General features: G+C 39.1%; 1 protein-coding gene across 2 annotated transcripts in view; it reads left to right on the top strand.

Annotated features, from left to right (window-relative positions):
- crim1 (cysteine rich transmembrane BMP regulator 1 (chordin-like)) overlaps window positions 1-25,504 on the top strand; it is an 82,253-nt gene that overhangs the window by 47,928 nt on the left and 8,821 nt on the right. For both annotated transcript variants that reach the window (XM_046855416.1, XM_046855417.1), the window contains exons 6-14: window positions 4,865-5,047; window positions 7,058-7,255; window positions 12,536-12,664; window positions 14,014-14,170; window positions 17,612-17,733; window positions 20,556-20,765; window positions 21,639-21,854; window positions 23,472-23,693; window positions 23,846-24,034. In XM_046855416.1, the coding sequence (XP_046711372.1) occupies window positions 4,865-5,047; window positions 7,058-7,255; window positions 12,536-12,664; window positions 14,014-14,170; window positions 17,612-17,733; window positions 20,556-20,765; window positions 21,639-21,854; window positions 23,472-23,693; window positions 23,846-24,034 (1,626 nt within the window). The remainder of the gene's footprint in view (window positions 1-4,864; window positions 5,048-7,057; window positions 7,256-12,535; window positions 12,665-14,013; window positions 14,171-17,611; window positions 17,734-20,555; window positions 20,766-21,638; window positions 21,855-23,471; window positions 23,694-23,845; window positions 24,035-25,504) is intronic.

The following is a 25,504-nucleotide window of genomic DNA, read 5'->3' as shown; positions in this document are numbered from 1 at the left end:
CATTTAAAAACCTGCTTTGGTCTCTTGGTGGAAATGGACCACTGCAGAACCCTCACTCACTAGATTTTATTTGGATGAAAGATTATTATCAACCCCTTAGTGACAGAAACATGTTTGTGTGTGTGTGTGTGTGTGTGTGTGTGTGTGTGTGTGTGTGTGTGTGTGTGTGTGTGTGTGTTTGTTTTGAAGCAATGCAAACCAGCCAAAAAAAAAATACATTTTTGACAGATTTACTGCAACATTAGAAACATTATTATCAAAATCCCTGTGCTAACTGTAGCATTTTTCTTGCACCAGTCCACACTCAGATAATTGGGACCACCTTAACACCTATTCTTTCATGCAATTATCTAATCATCCAATACAGTGGCTGTGTGTTGAATAAAATCATGCAGATGCAATCCACCACATCTAATGTTTACTTCATCAGAATATGGCAAAAATGTGATTTCATTTGTTTGGATTGTTGGTGCCAGACAGACTGGTTTGAATATTTATAAAACTGCTGATCTCCTAGGATTTTCACACACAACAGTTTTTAGAGAGTCAAAATTGTGTAAAATTAAAACATACCAATTGTGGATGGAAATGCCTGGTTGAAGAAAGATCTGAGCAGAATCGCCTGATTGGTTCAAGCTGACAGAAACGCTTTAGTAACCAGTAACCACTCTGCACAACACATCTAACTTTGAGGCGATGGGCTACAAAAGCACCATGTCAAGTTCCACTTCTGTCAGCGAAGAACAGAAAGCTTTAGGTTGCACTACAGGTTTATCAAACCGTGAACAGTTTCTCATTTGCGACTAAAAGAAATGTAGCCTGAGCTGATGAATCTCCATTTCTGCTGGAGCCACACAGATTTGGCACCAACAGCATGAATCCATAGACCCAACCTGCCTTGTGTCAACAATCTAGGTTGGAGGAGGTGGTGTAATGGTGTGGGGAATGTTTTCCTAGCACACTTTGAGGCCCAGCCTACTTTCGTATTGTTTGCAGACCATATGCATCTCTTGACTGTCACAATTTACCCATTTCAATGGCTACATCCAGCATGATAATTTCACCATGCCACATAGCAACGTTTTTTTTTTCTTCAATTAGTTTATGAACAATCAGTTCGAAGTTCTTCGTGTCCCTCCAGACACAGGATCTGAATCCAATAGAACACCTTTGGTATGTGGTGCAAGTGACATGAAAGTGCATCTTGAATAATATACAGGAGTGCTTTGCAATTATTTCAACATGGACCAAAATTTGAAGGGAAATTTAAAAAATGTTGGAATCCATGCTATAAAGAATTGAGGGGTATTTTGAGAGGAAATTGAAGCCTCACTCAATATTAGTATAGTGTTCCTAATAAAGTGTCTATGTTTTTTCTGCAAATGACAGAATCTCTCTTTAAATGATTAGGAATTTATTCGGAGATGTATTTCAGCTCAGGGCTTAATGTTTATTCAGATATAAAACTGCTAAAAACAATTTCACACAGCATGTTAAAATACCACTTAAATACATTCCCTGGGTTGTAAAGGTGGTGAAGTGGTCAAGTGGACTTGACTCTCTGCAAATATATATCTTTTTTTTTTAATAACTGAAAACTTTAGTAGAGTGTATTAATATTTGTTTTCTTGAAACGAATCACCACCTATACTGTAGGAGGATTTAGGTTTAAGGCAGAGACTGAAAAGTATAACGCAGTTTGTTCTGTAATATTTTTTCATGTTCACATAGCTGCTTTGTATAAAGAATAGATAAAAAAAGCAGTCCACAATTTGAACACATGTAGCATAATTGTTTACCAAGATGGTCATCTATGTGGTGGAAAAAAAGGCAGAAACCAGGCACAGCTCTGAGCTTTTTATTTTTTATTTTTATGAGCAACTGTTAATGTTACGTCTTTAAGAAACAGGAATGCAGCTTGAGGAATGCTGAGGCCTGAGCTTCCCCATGTCTAATGGATAGGTCACATCAAGTGATAAAGCAGATGGGAGATACTATTTGTTCTCTAAGAAACCTCTGCTCGCTAAACATGGAACCTCTGAGTTGTGTGTTTTCAATGATGTCTTCTTGGTTACTTTTAATGCCTGATAGAAGTCTTTGTGCTGCATGGTGGAGTCTCGTTTATAAATATCTGCACAAGTGAGCTTGGAAGTCACATGGTGAACATCTGGATGCTTTGGGATAGCTGCACTGACACTGCACAGGGTCTTCCTACCTGACCTGATCTTTTATCACAAACTAGCCATGCAGCAGTAAAACCCCATAGAAGCTCACCAGCTTATCGATCATTCAATGATATGCTGAGTACTATTGTTTTACAAAAAAAATCACAGGTATAAAGTATTCCAGATGTTGGTATTGTGTGTCAGTATTATATCCCTGACTGATCTGCTGCTTCTCTATAAATATTAATTCATCGTGAATAGATCTGTTGGTGTGACAAACCTCTGGAGTGAAGTACATGACAGATTTTAACACATGGCAGTCACAGTCTGCCTGTTACACAAGAGCTGTTTGGCTAATAATAGCACTGTTAGCACTTTTTTTTGCCTAATTTATGCCCAGTTGTCATTTTGACAAGAAAAAGAGGCTGAGAGAGAAAGACAAGAGCAATCCAGTGAAAGAGACAAAGCCTTGATCATTAATTGTAGCAGATTGTATTGTAATTGTAGCAGGCTGTACCTTAATGTTTGGTGCCTGGCTGGTGTGAAAACAGTGCAGTCTCACAGGTTCGTTGTGTAATTCATTAAACTCTTTCTAATTGGCAAACAACTTTTTGGATTCTAAGATAGACAACATTTAGGTTGACACCATGTCAACGCTTATACTCATGTTGAATTGAGAAAAGTTTTCTTGTCATTTGTAGGTTTCTAATAATACTACTCACACTGAACTTGTTTGAAGTGTGAAATGTGCTGAATGCACAGAGCCCCAGATTTGAACTGAATTTTAGGATCCCTGATGTGCAGGATGTTTTTTTTTTTTTTTTTCTTTTCTTTTTTCAAGTACAGCTTTAGCATCACTCATCGTCAGCCAGGGGAGGCGAGGGAAACGAGCTGACAAACATTATTTTAAAGCATTTTGTTTACTCACATTATTTCAGTTCCACCAGTGGTATTTAATCTAAACCAGATGCTGCTGGTACTACATAATGACACAGATTTACTTTGGAGGCACATGCTGGAGAAAGTAATGGCTTAATTTCCGAAGCATGTTTGTGCACCTCTCAAATATAGTACAAACGGCAGACATCGTAGCACGTCGGCTGAGAGGTGAGTTTTGCACCTAGTGTCGCCATGGTGACCAGCACACCGATCGTGTTGAAAAGCCGTCGGAGACATACGCATGATAGAGAGGTTCTCCACGTAGCCCTTCTCTCTCTGAACAGGAGGCACGCAGCCACGCGGGGACATAAACCACGCAGCCAAAATAGATGAAAGGAATCGATTTAATAATTATGTGCAAAAAAAAAATTCTGTCTGCAATTTCTACGCACAGTCCCTGTTAAAAGGGCCCCTGAAGGTGGCAGAGACAGTGGGTGGTGCATCACTGTGTTGCAGCAGAATGTAGTAGGATATCATTATAGGCATCATTTCTGAAGACGCAACTGGCTCTTTTGCTGTATAAACAACAATTTAATGCAGTTGGAAAAATAAATGCTTCCATTGTAAAATTTTAATTCATAGATCACGTCTGTCTATCAGTTTATAATCATATTTAATGTTGTGGTACACATGGAAGACGAGGTACTTCCTATTATTACTTAGGTTACATTAGCTACAAATGGCATCATCTGCAAAGCTGTACATACAAATAATCTGGACACAACCAATACATGTATACGTTTTGACCAATGTGGGTTTTTTTTTAATAATGAAGTTATTATATGATATACATATATATATATATATATATATATATATATATATATATATATATATATATATATATATATATATATGTATGTATGAATACTAAGTTTCAGTTGTCCGTTTAAAATTTTCTGGTCAGTTTAATTACTTATCTGAATTAATGCACTGCCTTATAATAACTGTAACCATAGTAACATACGGTAACATAAAGACTGCTATTCTTAACATTTCCCAATGAATTTACTTGGCTAAATGCATTATTCTTATGTCATTTAACTTGCATGGTACAGTGGCACAGTATGAATTTGAGGAACTGGAGAAGATAACGTGAAAATAAAAAATATAACAAAAAAAAAAAAGAATTAACATCAATGGCTTAATTATTAGTAGAGAGACGCGGCCCAAATGCGTGCAATACACACAGAAATATTTCTCTCTCTCTCTCTCTCTCTCTCTCTCTCTCTCTCTCTCTCTTTCTCTAATATTTGCTATAATATAATATTTTGTTATTATTCATCCAAATAAAAGTAATCTTATCACAGTACATTATCTGTGTATGATTTAGCATTGACAGAATGCTAGATCTAAAGACCTGTAAATAAAATCTTTAACAAAACATTTACTTTATCCTTTTAGTGAAATTTTGGATTTGTAAATATCCATGCTATCTTAAATTTTTCAGTGCTGTCAAATCATCATGGTATTAGTGGGATAATCCATAGGTAGGTGTGCGTTTAACAGTTTTATTGCATTCATCGGTGGATCTTTGCCTCCTCTTCATGCATTAGTGTAATGCATACCTCGTTGTGGGTTATCCCTTACATATACAGCATTATATTGTAAAACATGTGATCCCTGATGCCCCGGAAGTGTATTTTTTATAGTAGCATTAGATTTTTTAAATATAGGCAGTGTTCCCTTTGTTTTTAATCTCTTTTGGAGTTGATACGCATGTGCCACGTTAAGAAGTGTGTTTTGCACATGTTTTACAGAGACTAAGCCGGCCTGTGTCCTCAGCGGTGTGGAGTATCGTGATGGCGACATGTTCAGGATGGATGCCTGCCATTTTTGCCGCTGCCAGGGCGGTGTATCAGTGTGTTTCACAGCACAGTGCGGCGCCCTCCACTGCGAACGTTACTACGTACCGGAGGGAGAGTGCTGTCCCGTCTGTGAAGGTGACAACAATCACACGACGATTACAGCGCTTCAAAAAATGCTTACGCAACTACGAATGAATCTAATGATGCGATCATGTCACATTGGGACTGTTGTAATTAGGAGGTAATGAACCAACGAATTGGTAAATATGACTCAGATACTCATATTGTCAGCTTGGTGATATCGTGCATATTTTAAGCTAAAGCAATACGACCACTGGACTGATTCTCCACACAGCGCAGTCGCAAGTCTACACAGCCATTAGGTGTACGTTGTGATCAAAGTGACCCAACCCTGCCTGTAACTACATGTTATTAGCAGCAACACAACAGCTATTTAACAGGCTCTTGAACCAGTAACTCCACAAATAACGGGTTATGTCTGTGTAGAGTTTTCAATGGATCCACATGCAATTTTAGGCTAAATGGCCACTTCCTTACTCTGAAGCAAAGACGTGTAAATTAATTCTGATGCTTTTGTGAAAATAAATTATCATTATTCTGATTTATTAATCAATCTGCAATCATAGAATTTAAATGAACAGCTTAGCCCCAGGGCTTTTTTCTTTTTTTTTTTTGCATCTTGTATTTAATGTCTGTTTAAAATTGATTTAGATGATGATTATTCAAGCAAGAATAATGATAATAAACACCTGCACCCTGAAACAAGCTGGTGAAGCAATTAAATGGCAGGAATAATAATAATAAAAAAAAAAGACAAAATACATTAAAAATGGATTATGAGGGGAAGACCCTATCATTTGATCTGGGCATAGGGACCTGATGAAATCGTTGCATAATTTTTATTCTCCCAATTAAACAAGCATCCAGGGTTAATTAGTTCAGGGAACTGCTTGTTGTTTTTACTTTATAGACCAACCCAACAAAGTGTGCCTGGGAGCGTGTAATTTCGGATGTCTCTTGGGTAGACGTTCATCGCACTATATTGCTGCCTTGTATTAGCTCCCTACCTTTTGGCTGCTACTGTTAGAATCATCAGATTATTTTTATGTGCAGATTAGTTTTGTAATGTTTTTTTTTTATCCGCTATGTGCGTAATTAAGATTAAGCCCCCGTTACATACCACAATATTAGTCTGGGTGATTTCATTTCTATGAATATCGGGCAACATGTTGAAGCATGTGGAACATTGGATTTCTGAACCTGTAGTGAGCAGTTTTTTCTTTTTGCGAAGCTGTTGGTGGGGTGCTCTTTGCCAACACTTAGTTGCTATCGCTTTACATTAATTATAATATATAATATACTACTCTTTAGATCTAACTATGGTTTTCCCACTGTGATCTTGAGCAATACATGCTAATTAATGAATGCAATGGGACAAGTAATTGTAGGTGATTTACAAAGAATAAGTGCACAAATGATATCAAATGCAGATTAGTATCTGTCAGAGAAAAACATGACTTTGTTCTTGATAGCCATGACAAATTATTGCCACACACATACACGCAATCAAAATTACATGTCTGATAGAATACTGATTACAAAATACAAAAGTTAGAATACAAGGATTTGTCTTGTAAGTAAAAAACACGAAAAAAGTGTTTGTTTGGTTCCTATGTTAGTTGTGAACCAACGTTGGCACTGGAGGTGTGTAAATGCATTTAAAATGCAACAAGACACCAGGTTTCTCCAGGATGGTCCGGGATTTATAATATAATTTAAGAAACTTTTTAATAATCTTGAGGTCCTGAGACAATATTGCGACGTTACTAACCTGCTAGTGGAAACAAACTTCTGCAAAAATAATACCTGCTCTTTGGTCACACTGATATGTTCACACAAGCACTTTACTTACAGTGGCTTTCAGGCTTAGGGAATTGTATTTGGGCTTTTTCTCCAATCTTTAGTAAATCTGTGCCTCAATGTAATAATTTGTCAGAAAATTGAGATGCAGTGTGTGGTTGAGAAACAAGGCTGACTCATACAAAGAGCAAGGGGCAACATCAGGGATTAAATCCTTTCTTTCTCTTCATGTGTATTTTTTTTTTCCAATCTGTTTCTCAACAGATCCTATCTTTCCTGCGCTGAATTTTGCCGGCTGCTATGTGAATGGCCAGATCTTGGCTCATGGGGATCACTGGCGAGAAGACGACTGCACATTCTGTCAGTGTGTGAGCGGTGAGGCCCGTTGTGTAGCTGCTGCCTGCGGCCATAACTGCCTCCACCCGGTCACAGTGCCTGGAGAATGCTGTCCTGTGTGCGAGGGTAAGGACAAGGCGTGCGTGCGCGTGTGTGTGTGTGTGTGTGTGTGTGTGTGTGATGTGTCTTTCCAGCCCTCCCTCCTTTTTCTCTTTTGTTCATTGTTCCTAATATACTTGTTTGTAGGTCACCGTGTCTGTTCCCCGAGCATTTTCAAATAGCTCTGTCAAAATAGAGTTTTTTAAACTCTCTGTGTAAAGACTTAGATAAAGAAAAAAGCTATTGTTGTTATTAAAAACCTGCCTAAATCTAATCCAAAATTATCCGTTTTATCTCTGTAACGACGCAACAAGATTCAGCGCTCACACCGCATGTGATTATTGCCACTGATCTGTATCAGCTACGGCACCGCAGGCCCAAAGCGGTACACGTGCACACGCCACACTGATCTTGTCTGCCTGCTAAGAGAAGGCTACAACTGCGAGCTCTGCATTGTTTTGCAGCAAATTGTGAGCTTTGATCAAGCAGATTCGTGTATAGATTTCCACCCAGACGTTTGGGATTGCTGTTTGAATCCAGGGTTTTGTTTTGGCTTGTGCTGAAGGGAAGGCTTCAGACAGGCTATATTTGCTGGCGATACAGCACCACAGACACCCACACACAAATAACAGAGAGACAGGTGACTGATGACTGACAGCTCTGTCAGATGATGGATCTCTTTTGGGATTGGCTCGAGCCACAGTCACAGAAACATTTTCTCTCAGGTCAAGCTGGAGAATCTAGAGCTGATATAAGCGAGATGCGCTGCCTGGAGGTTCACTGGCTTCTCTGCGCTGTATTCTCGGCACGGTCGCACACCTCGCTGTGATTTAGAAGTGAGACTAAACTCTAAACAGCTCTTACTTAATAAAACCGTAAAACTGCAGTTTTCTTGTGCTTTTCTGGCCTTAGTCTTTTTTACAGGAAACACACAAACAATACAAGCAATGCAATTTTGCAAAAGAAATGCACTTGTGCAGTGCCTGGGGTTTCTCATATTGATTTTGAAGAAGGGAGAATTAGGCCTAATATTGTTTTAAAAAATAAGACATTTCAGCTGAGCGCATAAGCAAGAATAAAGACTATAATGCTTCATGTCTGGAGGGACCTGGTGGTGTATTTAAACGTCCGCCAACAGCTGCTGGGATCTGTCTCATTATAAGCCCTGCTTCTGCCTAAATGTCTCTGGGCAGGTGTATGTAATAGGCTTCTTGTCTGTCTCTTCTTTTGTCTGCTTCTTCTAATTAAAGATCCTCACCAATGTGCAGTAGACTACTGTGCAGATCAATACATTATGAAGAAACCCTGGAAATTAATATTACACTTGCGGCACACGTCAGCAACATTTTACACTTGTTCATAACCTCCCGCTATAATCAGGATGCAAAGGGTCCAATTAGAAATGCACTGCTTCACTGAGGTCTACTCTGGTTGGCAGAAAGGATGGAGGGAAGAAAAGAGGGAGGCGTCCTCTTTTATGTGCGTGGGCAGCATCGATTCTCCCTCTCTCTCTCTCTCTCTCTCTCTCTCTCTCTCTCTCTCTCTCTCTCTCTCTCTCTCTCTCTCTATCTCTCTTTCTCTCTCTTTATCTTTTCTCTTTCCTTCCCTTGCTCTTTCTTTCTCTGACTGTCTACTTTCCTCTCTCTTTCCTTTTCTTGCTCTCTCTCTCTCCCTCTCTCTCTTCTAAACCCCTTTTCAATTAATCTTTTATGCAGCTGTCCATCCATGAAGCAATTAGAAATGTGGGACTTACTGACTGTGTAATGCACCTTCACATATACGATATGAGCACATGCACAAACGCACACACACACAGACACATACACACACACACACAAACACACAGATTGACAGGCAGACCGCAGAACACTTCATACATACAGTAGTAGAATTGCATAGTAATCTAGGCAACTTTCTATATCTCCCTCTCCCCTATTCCAAACTACCGCCTGGCTCAGATCAAAGAATATCACTATGCTCAGTGGAAAGTTGGACCCATCATGCTTTGCGCCCCGTAACACCGCTCGTCCGACTCCAGCCGTTTCTGCGCTGCTCAGTAATTTGATGTTTTGCCTTAACACATCGTGTATTTGGGTAGATTTTGTGTTGGGCTCGGCGCTAAAGACGGCTCTTTAAATAATGATAACCCTCGCCATATTTAAAGACCATATTCCCCTCTGCAGGCACAGATCCGTGCACTCACATACAGTAAGTCTATCTTATATAAGGTAGGTTCTATTGATTTTGCAGGGCGTACATGAATATTATGTTACCTATGCACCGAATGAGCAATGCTTTTCTGTGGCCTTTTGACCTTTTGCTACAATTATTTTGTACATAGTTACACAGACAGAGGGAGAGCCATTTATCGTTTGATCCCAGAGAAGAGGAGGTCAGAAGCAGGCTGTGTTTTGCTCTAAGCCCCCTGTGCATGTAGGCCTACCATTCGTGAGCCCATTATAGCATGAGACAAGTGAGGAATAAAGCCATGGTGAAGCGATATCCCCCTCTTCCACCCAGACAGATGTCTTTTAAAAATAGCCGTACCTGTTGGCAAGGACTAGAGAACTCTTTGTCCATTCCGTTTACTCATTTCCATAAGGTATGTGTGTGAGACTACGCCATGGGAGGAGGTGGTGAGACCGCCACAGGCTTTTAGCAACTCTGTCCATTAGCTGGTGAGAGAGGACAAGAAGGGAAATGATAGGCTGGTCAAAATGACATCCACAAAGGCACTTAAAAATCTCTGTAAAGGTGTGTTTTGGTCTGATTTTCTCCTCAAGTTTCCTTTTGACTTGAGTATAAATAACTACAATATACACAGCTTGAAATTTTGTCTTTTTACAGTTTACTCACTATTTGCTGTAATGATTTCAATTCATTCATCACTTTCATTTACGAATAATTGTTTGGTTGGATTGCTAAACAAAAAACCCTGCAAAAAAATGAGTAATTAATTCTACTTTAAAAACGTAAGCAGATTTAATTAAGTAACATAACACTAACTGCAATATAATTCTTTTGACTTTTATTATTTGACTATTGTGGCGTAAGAATATTATCAAGTATTTTCTGTGTAAACTGGTCGAATATACACCTAATCAACATCCTACATCTAATATAAGGTGATCAGCGGGAAAATATTTCACCGGTGTTTTAAGCCCTGATTTGTTCAAGTTTGACCACACAAATGTAAAATAAAGGCCAATATCTACCGTCTTCTTTTTGAGAACTGAAACACTCAGTTGCTTTCTTGCTGACTGACACACTCAGCGTCATATTGCTTGCCACATTTGTGCAAATTGAATCAATTTCAGTGTGTGAAATTGACTCAAAAATCTTCAGGGGTGAGGGGCTTGGGTTACCTTCAGGAAATTGACTCTTTTTGCCACTTCCAGCAACTATGATGTGAACCAATAGGCAGGTGGTGACTTGGCAAGAATAGTAAATATCAAAGTAAAGTACAAAAACTGTGTATTAACTTTATAGAGCAAGTTTAATCTAAGTTAATTTGAATAGCTGTGCTACTTACAGTTGCTTTGTGATGCATTGTATCACAGAGTGCATCATACCAGACAACCTAAATGATACTGAATTTTGTTGCCAGATATTTTCATTATCCCTTTTATAGATTAGATGTTGGAGCCCTAATTTGGCATCACTTCATTGTGCCTGATTTAACACAGAGATGGAATTGATGGCTGAACAAGGAAATGCTTCATAAATATTCTGATTAAGAGTTACTAAAGCTCCACAGCTTCTCCTCAGTGGTCAGTGCAGTTTTATTCCCTGCTCATTATGTTTGTTCAAGGTGACACACTCTCTTAGGCCAGGGGAGGTTTTTGTGCCAGATGCCGACTGTGTAATTAAGTAAATGAAGTCTGTCAGACTGGGATGAGCCACAATGAGCATGCACCATGTTTAGTGAAGCTCAGCCCAGGGCTGGGGATCCACTTCTGAATTACACCTTAGCAAGTGTGCCTATGTATTTATGCCTGCCCTTCTTGTATTGCAAGCAAAATATCCGTCTATACTCACATTTATTTGGGTGCATGTGTGTGTGTGTTTTTCTTTTTCCATTAGAAACATGGATAGACTCCAGTATGAAAAGGGCATTCAGTTCTCCTGATGCCTTGATGAGAAGCTGCTTTCTTAATGAATTAAAAAAAAAAGGAGACTTGCTGTAGGATTGTCCATATCAAAGGGAGCTCATTTTTTATTCATAATAAGCATATATTCAGACAAAATAACCTTGGGCATGGGGAGATGAAACAAGAGAAGGTGGTAGACATTGAGAAAACATGAGGTAGAAAGAGTGAGAGCTTGTATCTGATCTGGCTTAATTAAATTTCTCACCCTAAAAATAATAGGCATTGATCTGCCTTTGGCTCTGCTTCTCATTCTGTGCGAGTGAGCCGTGGGAATTATCAACAAAAAACGACCTCTGACCAAAACTGAAATAGCTGCAATGCTTCAGCAGTCTCCCGGCCACAGCGGACGCATGACATAAGCCTTTTGTCATCCCAAGAAATGCCACTACAGTCTACTGCCCCTTTTTTCTCCTCACGTTTTTGCTTAAAAGTGACCTGTTTGAATTTTTCGTGCAGGGTTGTGTCCTGTACATGTGTTGACAGCATGTTTCCACCGAATGATCTCAAGAATGGTGATTTTTTTTCGCCATCCTTTGTCTTTTGAGTTCAGGGCATGGCATGATTTAAAGCAGGGGCAGCAGCAGTGAGGCTGCAGCATGTCGGAGCTGTCATATCCCAAACCACAAGCCGGTGTGCACGCCACTGATATACAACACACTTACTTGTTACATATTAAAAAGCCCTATAATCTTTTAATGGACTCCAACAAATAAATCATTTCTTTTAAAATTAGATAAGGGGCTAAAAAAAAGGGGGCTTTCCACTTATGCTGTGTCTGTCTTCATCCCTCTTGCACTCGCTCTCGTTTGCTTCTTTCTTTTACGTTCTACTACTGTCGCGCTCTGTGTCGTCTCACTGTCAGCCATTAACGAAAGCTAGGAAGTAGGGTTCTGTTCAAAATTGCTTTCAACTCCTGTGACTCACAAACCCAGGCATGGATGAGTCTTCACATTCTCCTTTTCTTTTTACCATCTCAGAAATGCAAACACACACACACACACACACACACACACACACACACACACACACACGCGCACACAATCACTAACTCACCATGAGTTACTCAGCCTGACTCACCTCCAACAGGGACTGTGTGTGTGTGTGTGTGTGTGTGTGTGTGTGTGTGTGTGTGTGTGTGTGTGTTTATTTTATTCAGAGCCGACCTATATCACCATGGCGCCCCCTGGCTGCAGTGCACTGGAGAACTGTACACTCACAGGGAAGGATTGTGCCTTCGGCTTTCGACTCGACTCACACGGGTGCCGCACCTGCAGCTGCAAAACAAGTGAGCATTAACCAGAGCACTGTCACTCAGGTCCTCATCAACAGCTCCAGAACAGGATAGCCAGCTGTCAGTGAGCATTTAGCTGGAAGCGTTCCAGACAAAAGTGGATAGAAGAGAGTAGTTTCGACCGGAACACAATCAGCGCTGCAGGAATAACTCTGTGCTTAGTGTGCTAAAATGGCAAGAATAGATATATGATGCTTTTGCATATCAAAAGGAAAAGGAGAAAAATGCTCTTTTAGCTGATGGGGGAAAAGTGCAGAAAACTTGTTTGATGTTCTTCAGCCACATCAAGGGCCATATGAAAAAGATAGTATGAGGAAAATGCTCTTGATTTTAATGCTGACCAGATGTTTTTCCTTTGTACTATGGGTTCATAGGATAGGGATGACAAAGGCAAACTTAGGAGACTTGAATTTATTTTTCTTTCAGGACTACAAGACTACAAAACTAGTTACATTGCTGTGACTGTGACAATTGCGTCTAATGTCATTAATACTGTTAAACTGGTTTGCCTTGAATGAAACTATACAGAAATGTAATATATGGCAATATATTCAAATCATATATATTACATACATGTTGTCATGTTTGGATTTCACAAAAATATGTCAGATACTTGTACATATATGTCACATATATTTCAAAATATTACGAAAATAGCAGTTTTTATATATGTGAAATATTTTCCTATTTTCCCCAAATACACATATATATATATTAATATTTAATAATAATATATAATATATTAATATTTTAAATGTATTTAATACTAAAATAGAATAATATTGTTCTCCTGCATTTAAATGTATGCATTTGGCAGATCTACAGCAAACAGCAGAGATGCTGTTAAGCACAAGACTGACCTCCTAAATGACTGACCCTCTGTATTAATGTTGAATAGTCCCATGAGCAAATTCAACATTAACATCTGTGACACTATTTTTACATAGTAACTAATTCCATAACTCACCATTAGGCATCTAATATATTATGCGCTACTTTAATGTATCATGAATGGGGTTACACAATATATTAAAGTATATGTTTCCTACACATGTAAAGAAAGATAGCAATGTTCATATATGGCCATATATCATATTTCTGTATGGGCACATCATTGTTGTTACTGTGTGTGTGAATGCACTTTGTTTTTCAGTGAAAGTAGAGATATTGGCATGTGGAGTTTGCCAATTTTTCACTTCACTGTCTCATTGCTTCACTTTACAGCCAGGTTAATTCCAATATTGATTGGTGATTTATTCTTATGAAGCTAAACCCTGGCTATCAGTGTGTTTGTGATTTATCCAGTATAAAAAAAAAGTCATATCTGATTCTTTTGTCTCTAGGAGAGGAACTGTGCAATGCTCTGATCTCGGGCTGCAGCTTGAAGTGTCCGCTCGGCTTTCAGATAGACGCTAACGGCTGTGCCACGTGTCAGTGCCGGCATCGCCACAAGAAGTGCAAGCCGGTAGCCTGTGCCAAGGACTGCCCCTTCGGCTTCGTGTAAGACTTTATAGAAAGTGCTTTCTTCCTTGTTCTAAAACATTCCTTTCTTAATGTCTCTGTCTCGTCATTAATGCCATTTTATTGCTAATATCCTCATCCAGAAGACAATCTGTTCTCCTACTTTCCACTATTACCACAGCATCATTTTCAAACCCCCGTGTCATTTGCAGCTGCTACCATCACAAGTGAAACGGCCTCCCTGCGATTTTCTAGTATGCTCAGTTTGGTTTCTGATTGACTAATGCTTATTCGGGGGTGCGGCCAGCTTGTTCGGTCCAGGCAGCTGCAGGTACACGACTGACAGCTCATTAGGCTCGGTTGAGATCAGTGCAGGCAATTGGTCCATTTAAAGGACAGTCTGGAATAGTGGAACTGAAGGCCTAATCCCCCTGACAGCAAGTTCACACTCCAGTGCAAATAAACCCAGTGTGCATACAGTGGTAGAGCACGCTCCCGTATCAGCTATGGCATGGCATTTTAAATATGTTTTGTAATGTCAAAATTGCTGCTTCTTTGGTTCTAGTTACACAAATGCAGGGTTGAGGTTAAAACAAAAAATGTTTTGTTGCCCACTCTGTGTACAAACTGCTATTTGATCAATCCAAAATGGCAGTACTCTATAATATCATATAGCATTTAAAAATTCTCTGAAATTGCTACTGTACTTTTTATTTCTCAAGGCATCAAAAGAATCACAACATGGCAAACGATGGAGTGGCGGTTTGTTCCTGAATTCTTAAGAAAGTCAAAAAAAGAAAGATTCCTGACCCAAGATCAGCTGTTTTATTGATTCATGTCACTACTTGGGATGATGGATAAACAACCACTCAAAGCCAGAACCACAAAGGATGCCGAGCGTCTCAATAAGTTCTCGCAGAATGAGTTTCCCCTCTGTGTCGTTGTGTAAAACTGCTTAGTCTGTTCGTCCAAGTGTCGTCATATGCTACGTCGACATAGCACAGTCAGTTCTATCTCTGTATAGGATCCCGTGAGGTGACATGCTCACGTTGAAGATTCTAATTTTAGATATCTATTTATGCTCCTTCAAAATGATGGCAGTTGTTCGGGCCTGCACAGCACCAGGTGTGAATAATGCATGAAGAGACGTGCAATCTACCTATTCTCTCAAAATCTATTGCTATTCCGCAGCAGGGAAATCACACATGATAGCTCCTTATCACCAAACCAAATGCGCATCGCATATGGTTGCACTTCATGGTTTTATGTGTGAGATAAGAGGAAGGATGGACCAGTGAAGAGTGTGGATGTGCTGGGCCATGGTGCTTTTAGCCAGTAGACTGACAGCTGAAAGTATGTGCTGGAAAAAGGACGCTCGGGTGAAGTGAATGTGCGGCATGTCTCTTTGGTTAGTCAATTTTATTGCGCCATCTGCTGACATGCCTTCCTGAAAGGTCCAACCCTTCTCCTTTTCTTTCACTCATTCCCTTTCTGTCCTGTGTTAACTGATGACATTGGGCTCCATCTGCAGCACCTGGTCTGTTACACATGCACAATATGAATGCATCAGTATATACATAAGCAATGACAAATTCTAACTTAAAGGTTATGCAAGCTTATTATAATTCATAACTTGATCTCCTCACTGATCTCAGAAACCACAACCCCGCTTTCTTTTCCTCTCTCTCGCTCTCTCTCTAAGACCATAATATCCATCAATGTGTATAATGCATTCCTAGTTTTGTATAGGCCCTGGACATTGCGATGATGTGTTATCGGTGCCATGATAAATTACAATACACTTTCTGAAATATTGCTGCTCTCTTCCGGATTTAAAAACACTGTCAGACTCATATTACTCACCAGAATGCTTTCCCTCTTTGTCCCTCTTTGTTAAATCATTTTCAAAAATCACATATATAAACATAATTTGTTCTTTTCCTGGCACTTTGTGAACATTCATCAGTATAGAACACATGACACATAGACTCTTGTTACAAGCTATAACTACTTTTATTCCTTTGAAAAAATATCATGTATAAAATATTGTTTTACTTTTCAATAGTGCAGTTATTTTTTTAGCAATTATTTTGCTTTCAACACAGCAGAAAATCTAATTGAAAATACATTGTGTGTATCATATACATTATATAGCATACAGTATATCATACTGTCTTCTTCTTCTTCTTCATCTGTCTCCATACTCCCCTGTCCTCTACATCTGCCTTTTTTCAAACTACCTGCATGTCTTCCCTCACCACATCCATAAACCTCCTCCTTGGTCTTCCTCTTTTCCTCCTTCCTGGTGGCTCCATCCTCAGCATTCTCCTACTGATATACCCCATGTCCCTCCTCTGAAGATGTCCAAACCATCTCAATCTCGCCTCCCTCACCTTGTCTCCAAAACGTCCTACATGCGCTGTCCCTCTAATAAACTCATTTCTAATCTGTCCATCCTTGTCACTCCCAACGAAAACCTCTTCAGCTCTGCTACCTCCAGCTACAACACAATTTGCACAATATATGTAATGTACTAAAATTCGAATATACTCGTTATTCTCCACATATGGAGGTATGAAAGGAACACATAAACAAGGGAAAATATATTCAGTTTATATAGGGGAAAATGTGATATGTTCTGTAGGTCACTGTACTGCAAATCATATATGCTATACAGCTAAACATGTTCTACCAGACAAAAAACAGGATAAAGACAGGACTTTATTGAAAGTTTATTAATTATTCATTAATTATATTTTTAAAAAATCATATTTTCTGCTAGTTTTTCATATAAATATAAAATAATGCATATGGAATTAATTAATGGGGGAAAAAAGATTTCAATAAGCAAATGTATTTTTAAAGATTTGCACAGTATCCTTGATCAGCTTTTTACATTTGGTTTCATGAAGGAGCTTTTAACTAGTGTAAAAAAAACAATTGTTTTTTAAAGGTTCTCACAAATAAGTGCTTTACTTCAGAATGTATGCCAACAGTTTTGAAATGTGTCAGAGTTAACCTTTTTCTGAGCAATAATCCATATAATATATGCTTGTATTAGCATAACTTTATATAGGAGAAATATACACATATATTGGTACAGACACTTTATGCCCAAATGTGTGTGGAAATTCATGTTTTGGACATCCTATTCCAAAATCATGATCATTACTATTATCTTGTTCCCACTCTTTTGAAAAGGCATTTCACAAAGCTCAGGAGATTTGAAGAGAAAATGCTAAAGGTTGAGCACTTATGTCTGTGGAAATGCTGTTTCAATTCACATTAAAGATGTTCAGTGTTCTGTTCAAGGGTTTGTTTCCAACCTTGGAAAAGCATAGCTTCATTGATCCCAATTTAGGCATGAGTATTTTTGTGCTGGAAAAGAAATAAAATTGAGCCATTTAGTTCTATTAAAGAAAATTTTGAATGCACACTTGTCATCACAATATTTCTGTTGTGTCTTTCTTTCTCTAACAGTAAAAACAAGCATGGTTGTGATACCTGTCGCTGTAAAAAATGCCCTGAACTACCATGTGACAAACCCTGTCCAGTGGGCTTCCAGCAGGATGAACAGGGTTGCCTGATCTGCCAATGTAGAGGTAAATAACATGGGTTTTTTTACTGCCTAAAAAGCAAAACAATGCATTAATGATTGTATTTATTAGGGCTGCAGCTATCGATTATTATAGTGACTGCGTATTCTACCAATTATTGCATCGATTAATTGATTAACCGAAAACCTTTTCTTTTTTTTTAAGAGAAATACAAAATATACAAGAGAAAATAAGACCGAGCTTTTAAAGTAAACAAGTAATTTGTTTCCTTTTTAGAAAAATATGCATTTTCATTGCGGGTAACCCCACTGTACGGTGTCTTCTTCATGTTTTAGTTTGAAATTATCCCAAACTTTAGAAACTTTCTGTTGTTTTCTTTGGCCTGAATCTTCTCATCGATCCTCACTGTTTTCTCCCCGTTCCTCCATTTTTCATTTTGCGGCGTCTTCTGTGTTTACCTTTCCAAAGCGCTCCAGAGTTTTTGCGGGTGGTACGCCAGTAATAATAGTCCGTAGGGAAACACAGTGCTCTGTGTGTAGTTAAATGAACTAAACGAAGCATCGAGGCAAATAATGTTTTTTTGTATTAGAATTACTCGAGGAATCGTTTTAGCCCTAGTATTATTTGTCTTTTTCCTTTAACCACTATATAGCAGCAATTATGAGATTGTACATTTCATTCTGTAGCATCTGGTGTTTTATGCATCATAGCATTAATGCATCAGTATTAGCAACAATGGTGGGCTGTGTATTTCACACCTACAGTAGGCCTTCATTGGTGTTCTGCCTGAATCATTCCACCTCCTAATACTGTAGCTTCATTAGGGTACCATGGCTATAGAAACCATAAATATTATACAAAAATACAGTATAACAAGGCATTGCATTACAGACAGGTATCTCATACAGCATGAATGAATGTCATTACCAAAGCAAGAAGCCCAATTAACACAATTCATACATCATCTCTAGCAGAAACGGTAATATTAACTTCATAAAATGACTCCGGGTTTTGCGTGAAATTTCTCTAGTATTTTTTCAGTGGATTATGGTTTTATGGGGATTTGAAATAAAGGCAAATTGTGTCAATTTCCTTTCATCTGTTAGCCAGTTTGGAGTTATTAGCTATTAGCTATTAAATCCATTTGTATATATTTAAACTTGTGCAGTTTGCTACAGATGTGGTTTGCAAGCTTTGACTAGTGCAACCTCTGACTATCTAATCAAAGGACGTGAAAATGCAGACGTTATTGCACGCCTGCTAAATGGCCTCAGTGCCATCAACTCCGAATCTGACTGTTTAAAGCGACAGCTTGAAGCAGCATCTATCAGCGGATTTCTTTGACGCTGAAAACATGTGATATGATGGCTGTGATTTGATTGGATAGAAATTCCAAACATAAACAGACACTACAGAAAGTAGTCCACCCGATCAAACCGATATGAAATATTGAGAATAGACTATTGTGGCGAATTGAAAACATATTAATGGAGAAAAATATATTGAAACATAAGTCAGTGAGTTTCGGCAAGCAGAACAGGCCTTGCTGGCCCTGACGGCTCATCACTGATCAGATCGGTATTATATTATATGATATTATATTTACTTGTGTTATTTTAAATGTATTCTATTTAATTATAATATTAGTTAATTTGATGGTTAGTTTAAACATCCTAATTTACAAACCACCATTTAGTGTGTCAGAATCCCTCAAATTGGGCACTAAGACAAAAAACGTTATTGCAGTGTAGCAAAATATATATGGCATAATGTAGATAAAGAAAAGATGTAGTAAAATTCATTCTAAATGAGTAAAAACATCCATAAAATCACAAAATTCATAAAGACCGCAACTGTTCTCTGTTTACTGCTCTGTATGAACCTGAGACACTCCTTTGTGTTACACTGTAACGTGCATGTCGTAAATCCCCAACACAAAAAAGAAAAGTGCCTGGTTCTTTGGAGTAGTAGCCAAATCGCTGCCTAGAGATTTATGTAACCTTACAAGAATGCAATAAAACAGGCATGAAAAAAACCTTGTAATGTCCGGGTCCTATTATCCAGAGAATAAAAGTGACCTTATGTATCGTTGTGTACTGATGTCATTGCTGTACACTTTTGATTGGAGAGACTGTTGCAGTCAGAGTTGTTGCTGAGCGTATTGTGTATTACACATAGACAACCACACACACACTCTTTTTTTTTAATTTATTTACAAACCCACCTGTTGCTCATAAGGAGCTTTCTTTTTCCCAGTCTCTGTTCTCTGTTTTCTGTAATGGGTTTCTGCACATGAAATATTCATGAGAATCCTCAAGCTGCGATCTGATTAACGAGAAACACGCTAAAAAATCTTTTTCTTTCAAAAATTTTAAAATGTACCTCCGCCTCATATCTCAACGGCTGGATTTTAATCAAAACGAGTTCTCTCACTGGTAATGATTTGTTCTCAGTTGGCTGTTGCCGCTGATTTTATAAAAAGTTTATCTTAAGGCAGATATAGTGAGGTTAGAGCGAGTGCGAGGGGAACTGGGAACCCGGGTGTAAGCGGAAGGCACCTGACTGATTAGGTCAAGTGGCATGAATTTAAATATAAATACAGCTGACAGTGGGGGGCGTGGGGGCGTTTGTACTCCTGTGTGTGTGTGTGTGTGTGTGTGTGTGTGTGTGTGTGTGTGTGTGTGTGTGTGTGTCTTTGAAGGATGTGAAGAAATTATTGAGATGTGCACTGACTGCTTTTACTATGACTAAGTTCAACTTTTATTAGAAGAAAGTTAGCACAAGGGCCCTCCAGAAATCAGCTGCATGTTTTAATCACACTAATGAGTAACTTTTGGTGGATTTATTTTTTTATGTGCCCCTTTTAGACCAGAGTTCTTCTTTCGGCCCTTCTGTTAAACTGGGCTCATGTCTTTCAATGGATGGTCGGAGGCATGAGAATGGTCAAAGCTGGCATGATGGCTGCAGGGAGTGCTACTGCCATGATGGTCGAGAGATGTGCGCCTTGATATCTTGCCCTGTGCCTAACTGTGACAACCCGAGCATCCGTGCCAGCCAGTGCTGTCCCACCTGCCCAGGTTTAAACCTGCATTTACTCTTTTTTATTACTATTTTTATGATGGCATTTACATTCTACTTAACTGCTGTAGTGTGTTTCATAAGTAGGCTTGTATGATGTTGACTTTTTTGTGGTAGTGGTTACCTTTAAATGCTCTAATTGCCTGAAAATGGCAACAAAACACCAAAGAATTGACCCACAACCCACTAAGTGCCAGCTGCATTCAGCTGAAATAAATGTGAATGTGAACAATTATGTCATTTATTCAGGGATTAGATGCTTTTTCAAACAAAACCTAGAAAAAAATGAATGGAAATACTCAAATAGATTCAAATATATATATAAAAAACAAACCTAAATAGTACAAAGAAAAAATAACATAATATGAACTATAAACTATTAGTAATGTAGTTATGATTCACAGGCTTTATAAGCCACAGTCTTGATAGAAGCTTAAAAGGATATAAGCTCAAAACCATGATATACAGTTTTTATGCAGTTCTCCAACCCTTCAAGTTTTCGAAGACTAATAATATTACAGGATGCGCTGATGTCTTTCTGTAACACGCACACACACTAATTTGTCACCAAACTTGTAGATTTTTTTCTGTCATTGATGATGTGTTACAGATGAAAGCCCTACACAATTTATATTAGTGGTCTATCATTTTCTTTCCATGGCATGACAGCATAATTCGATAACAACATAATCAGGGTCAACGGAAGACAATATTGAGAATGATATTGTAATTCTGCTATGCTGTATTATTTGTTTAGTAACTAATTCACCCTGCTTATAGATGTTTTCCATTTCAAGAAGTATTTTTGGTCTGTGACTGGGTGTCTGGAAAAAAATTCTGTACAAAAAAAAAACTTATCATCTCTGGTCTAGATGAGTCTGGCTCTCATAGGCCAGAGCTGAGCGAGGCGTCTGTGTGTCTCGCCCCGGGTGGAGAATACTTTGTGGAAGGAGAGACATGGAACATTGACTCATGTACGCAGTGCACCTGCCATATCGGCCGCGTGCTGTGCGAGACTGAAGTGTGTCCTCCTCTGCTCTGCCAGAGCCCAATAAGAACACAGGATTCCTGCTGTCCACACTGCCCAGGTAAGATTTTCCACCAGTCTTGCTTTTGCCCTGTCCTATTCCAATTTTATAGCTAGCAGAATTATATTACAGTTTATAGCGTTCTGTATTTTTTAAAGGACAGGAATAAATACTAATAGCATTGTACAGAACCATCCACAACTTCCTCAACTACAAACAGCACCAAGGCAATACATCAAGGTCAGGGACATCATATTGGTCACAAACGTCAACACATTATTTAAGTGTTGTCACACTGTAAACCATGGTCTAAAGACAAGTTTATGAAAAAGATAAGTTTGCATAATGCATAAGCAGAGTACTTATGAATACTACATGGAGGAAATGGAACATGGCAGGCTTACAGATCTTTCAGATACTGCAGCTTGCTGGATAGAAGCTGGAAATCACACAAACCGATTAATTTCCCCTACCCAGGCCACTCTGTTCGACATCGTTCCTTGTGTTGAGATAAGCCAGTGCTCTCCAGCTGAAACGCGAGAATAAAGATCTGCAGGAAGGCCGATGCACTCGCTGAGGGCGCATGAATATTGATGGGCTGGAATCAGACACATGGAGGCAGGCGGATCGTGAGCGACATGAGCGAACTTAATGATGAAGAGTCGTGGTCTTGCGCACTTAGTCGTGTGCTAACAACCTTTACATGTACCGCTTTAGTGTTATTACACTCATTTAGTAGGCAAGTTAAAAGGAAGAGGCAGGTTTACATTCATCAGCATGCCAACATGGCTGCCTTCAGGGATGTACTGTTAATCATGTGTTACTTATCAGAAGGGAACTAATTAGAGGATGTTATGTGTTACGGGTTCAGACCTTTTTTTCTGTGACTGATCTAAAAGTATTAATTGTAAGTGAGGAATGTTTTTTCTGTTGAAGAATTTAAATGAATATAGAATTATCATGCAGAGTGTGAAAGAAAAGTCTGGGTTTTTTTAATAATATGCAAATAATAGTTTGTTCTGAAATTGGCTGAATGATTATGTTAAATATTCATGACTTCTCTTTTGAGCAAAACAATCGTGATTATCATTTTAGCCGTTATCATTTGTCACGCCTGTAGATCAAACAACAATTTAGCACAACACATTTAAGTGAGAGGGAGAAAAAATGTTACGTGTTGGTCATTAGCTGAAAATTTGTCCTCACTGGGTGACGCAATAAATCTCATACTTGAACTGCTGTGTTTGTTTTTTTTTCTTGTCCGTGTCCTGGTGCTTTTCCTAATTGCTCCTTGTAATCCGGTAAATGTTCTTTCATAAACGTAAGATATAAAAATAAGATAGGAACTGTGTGCTTTATTGGGTGATAAGCTCTCTATCTGCGAAGGAGCTGCAGAAGCCGATACAACATACTTATCAGTAAACAGGAGCTTCTGGAATGAGCACATTTAAAGCCATTTTTAAAGGTCACTTAATATGTGCCTCCTTCTGGTTATGGCTCGGTGGGTTCACTGGCTGAACGGCGTATAATTGTGCCCTATTTTACATTTGTTTAAACCAAAAAAATTGAGTTATGATTTATGCTTTGCACGCTGCAGATAATTTAAGTAAAGGTCACTGATTTGTGTTTTTATAAACAATTAATTTTTTCTACATTGTCTATGTTGTTGTTTTCCAGATGAGCCGCTCACTCCACCAGCCCCCAGCAACAATAGCATGCCCAGCTACTGCCGCAATGACGAAGGCGACATCTTTCTGGCAGCCGAGTCCTGGAAGCCTAACGTTTGCTCCAGCTGTGTGTGTGTGGATGGAATCATCAGCTGTTTTTCAGAGTCTTGTCCTCCGGTCAGCTGTGCCCGACCTGTCCTGCGCAAGGGCCAGTGCTGCCCCTACTGCTTAGGTACTTAATCAGATATTCCAAGCTCTGTCTGTCTTTTTTAGACTATTTGTAACCATTAACACGAGAGCAAATAGAGCTGTGAGGTTGATTGTTCTCGGCTTTATGGATCATAGCGTACATTCGAGTTCTTAACATCTGTTTTTTGCTTGTAGATGCCACACCGAGAGCAGTGTGCCACTTCAACGGAAAAACGTACGTGGATGAGGAGCGCTGGGACATTGACAGTTGCACACATTGCTACTGCTTGCAGGGTCAGACGCTTTGCTCCACAGTCAGTTGCCCTGCCCTCCCCTGCCTCCAGCCAATCACAGTAGAGGGCAGCTGCTGCCCCTTGTGCCCAGGTCAGTTTCCTCATTTTAAAAGCGTTATTAAATCAGAGTCCAGTATTGACAGGCATTTGTTCTTTATAGACACATTGTAAATTACAGTATGTTCAATTTTTAGCATCTACAGTATCATATTTCTCATATTTTATAGTAATTGGTTTGACGTCCTGTCAGGTTTTTGAAGTGGTTTAAAAAATCATGCTGACATGTAAAGCTCTGCATGGACTGGCTCCAGAAGATTTGTTTTTTGGAAGTTTTGGCACTTACATGCCAAAACATAACCTCATCTCTTCTTAGTCTAGTTTAGAGTTAGGGCTTAGTCATTTTCTAACTGATATAAAACACAGAAAGACTTCAGAAATTTTGTATCTTATTTCAAAGCATATATTTTTTAGGTTAGGCTTTATTGAGAGAGAGAGAGAGAGAGAGAGAGAGAGAGAGAGAGAGAGAGAGAGAGAAGGTTGGGTGATGTGGAGATGATGAATCAGGAAGTGGATAGGATTAGTAAGGAGGAAGTGAGAGCAGCGATTAAGAGGATGAAGAGTGGAAAGTCGGTCGGACCAGATGACATATCAGTGGAGTTTGTATCTTTAAGATGTGCAGACCTGCAGTAACTACAGGGGAATAAAGTTGGTCAGTCACACCATAAAGTTATGGGAAAGAGTAGTGGAAGCCAGGCTGAGAGAAGAGGTGGCCACAGACGCCTTATTTGCTTTGAGAATGTTGATGGAAAAGTATAGAGAATGTCAGAAGGAGTTGCAGTGTGTGTTTGTTGATTTAGAGTCAGAGTGCAGAGAGAGGAATTGTGGTATTGTATGAGAAAGTCAGGTGTGTCAGAGAAGTATGTGAGGGTGGTGCAGGACATGTATGACAGCAATGAAGTGTGCAGTAGGAACGACAGACTGGTTCAAGGTGGAGGTTGGACTGCATCAAGGATCGTCTCTGAGCCCTTTCCTCTTTGCAGTGGTGATGGATAGGTTGACAGACGAGGTCAGACAGGAGTCTCCCTGGACTATGATATTTGCGGATGATATTGTTATTTGTGGTGAGAGTAGGGAGCAGGTTGAGAAGAGCCTGGAGAGGTGGAAGTACGCGCTGGACAGAAGGGGAATGAAAGTCAGTAGGAGTAAGACAGAGTACATGTGTGTGAATGAGAGGGAGGGCAGTGGAGTGGTGCGGTTGTAGGGAGAAGTGGTGGAGAAGGTGGAGGATTTTAAGTACCTGGGATCAACAGTGCAAAGTAATGGAGAGTGTGTTAGAGAAGTAAAGAAGTAAAATAATTATTTTTATTATTGATTGATCAAATGATTGATTTATTGCATGTGTTTTATATGTAGATATGTTCATCTTAGGTTAGGGTTAGCCCTTTAAAGTAAAGAGTTAGACTAGGTGTTACGTTCCCACCTTGGCTAGGCCTAGGGGAGTGTGGAACAATAACCAGTTAGATGTTACGGGCCGTTTGAACAAAAAGCAGGACCGGAGTTT

This window comes from Silurus meridionalis, chromosome 8 (genome assembly GCF_014805685.1).
Source record: "Silurus meridionalis isolate SWU-2019-XX chromosome 8, ASM1480568v1, whole genome shotgun sequence".
Lineage (NCBI taxonomy): Eukaryota > Metazoa > Chordata > Actinopteri > Siluriformes > Siluridae > Silurus > Silurus meridionalis.
Note: the sequence above shows the minus strand (reverse complement) of the source record. Positions and strands in the feature narration are given on the sequence as shown.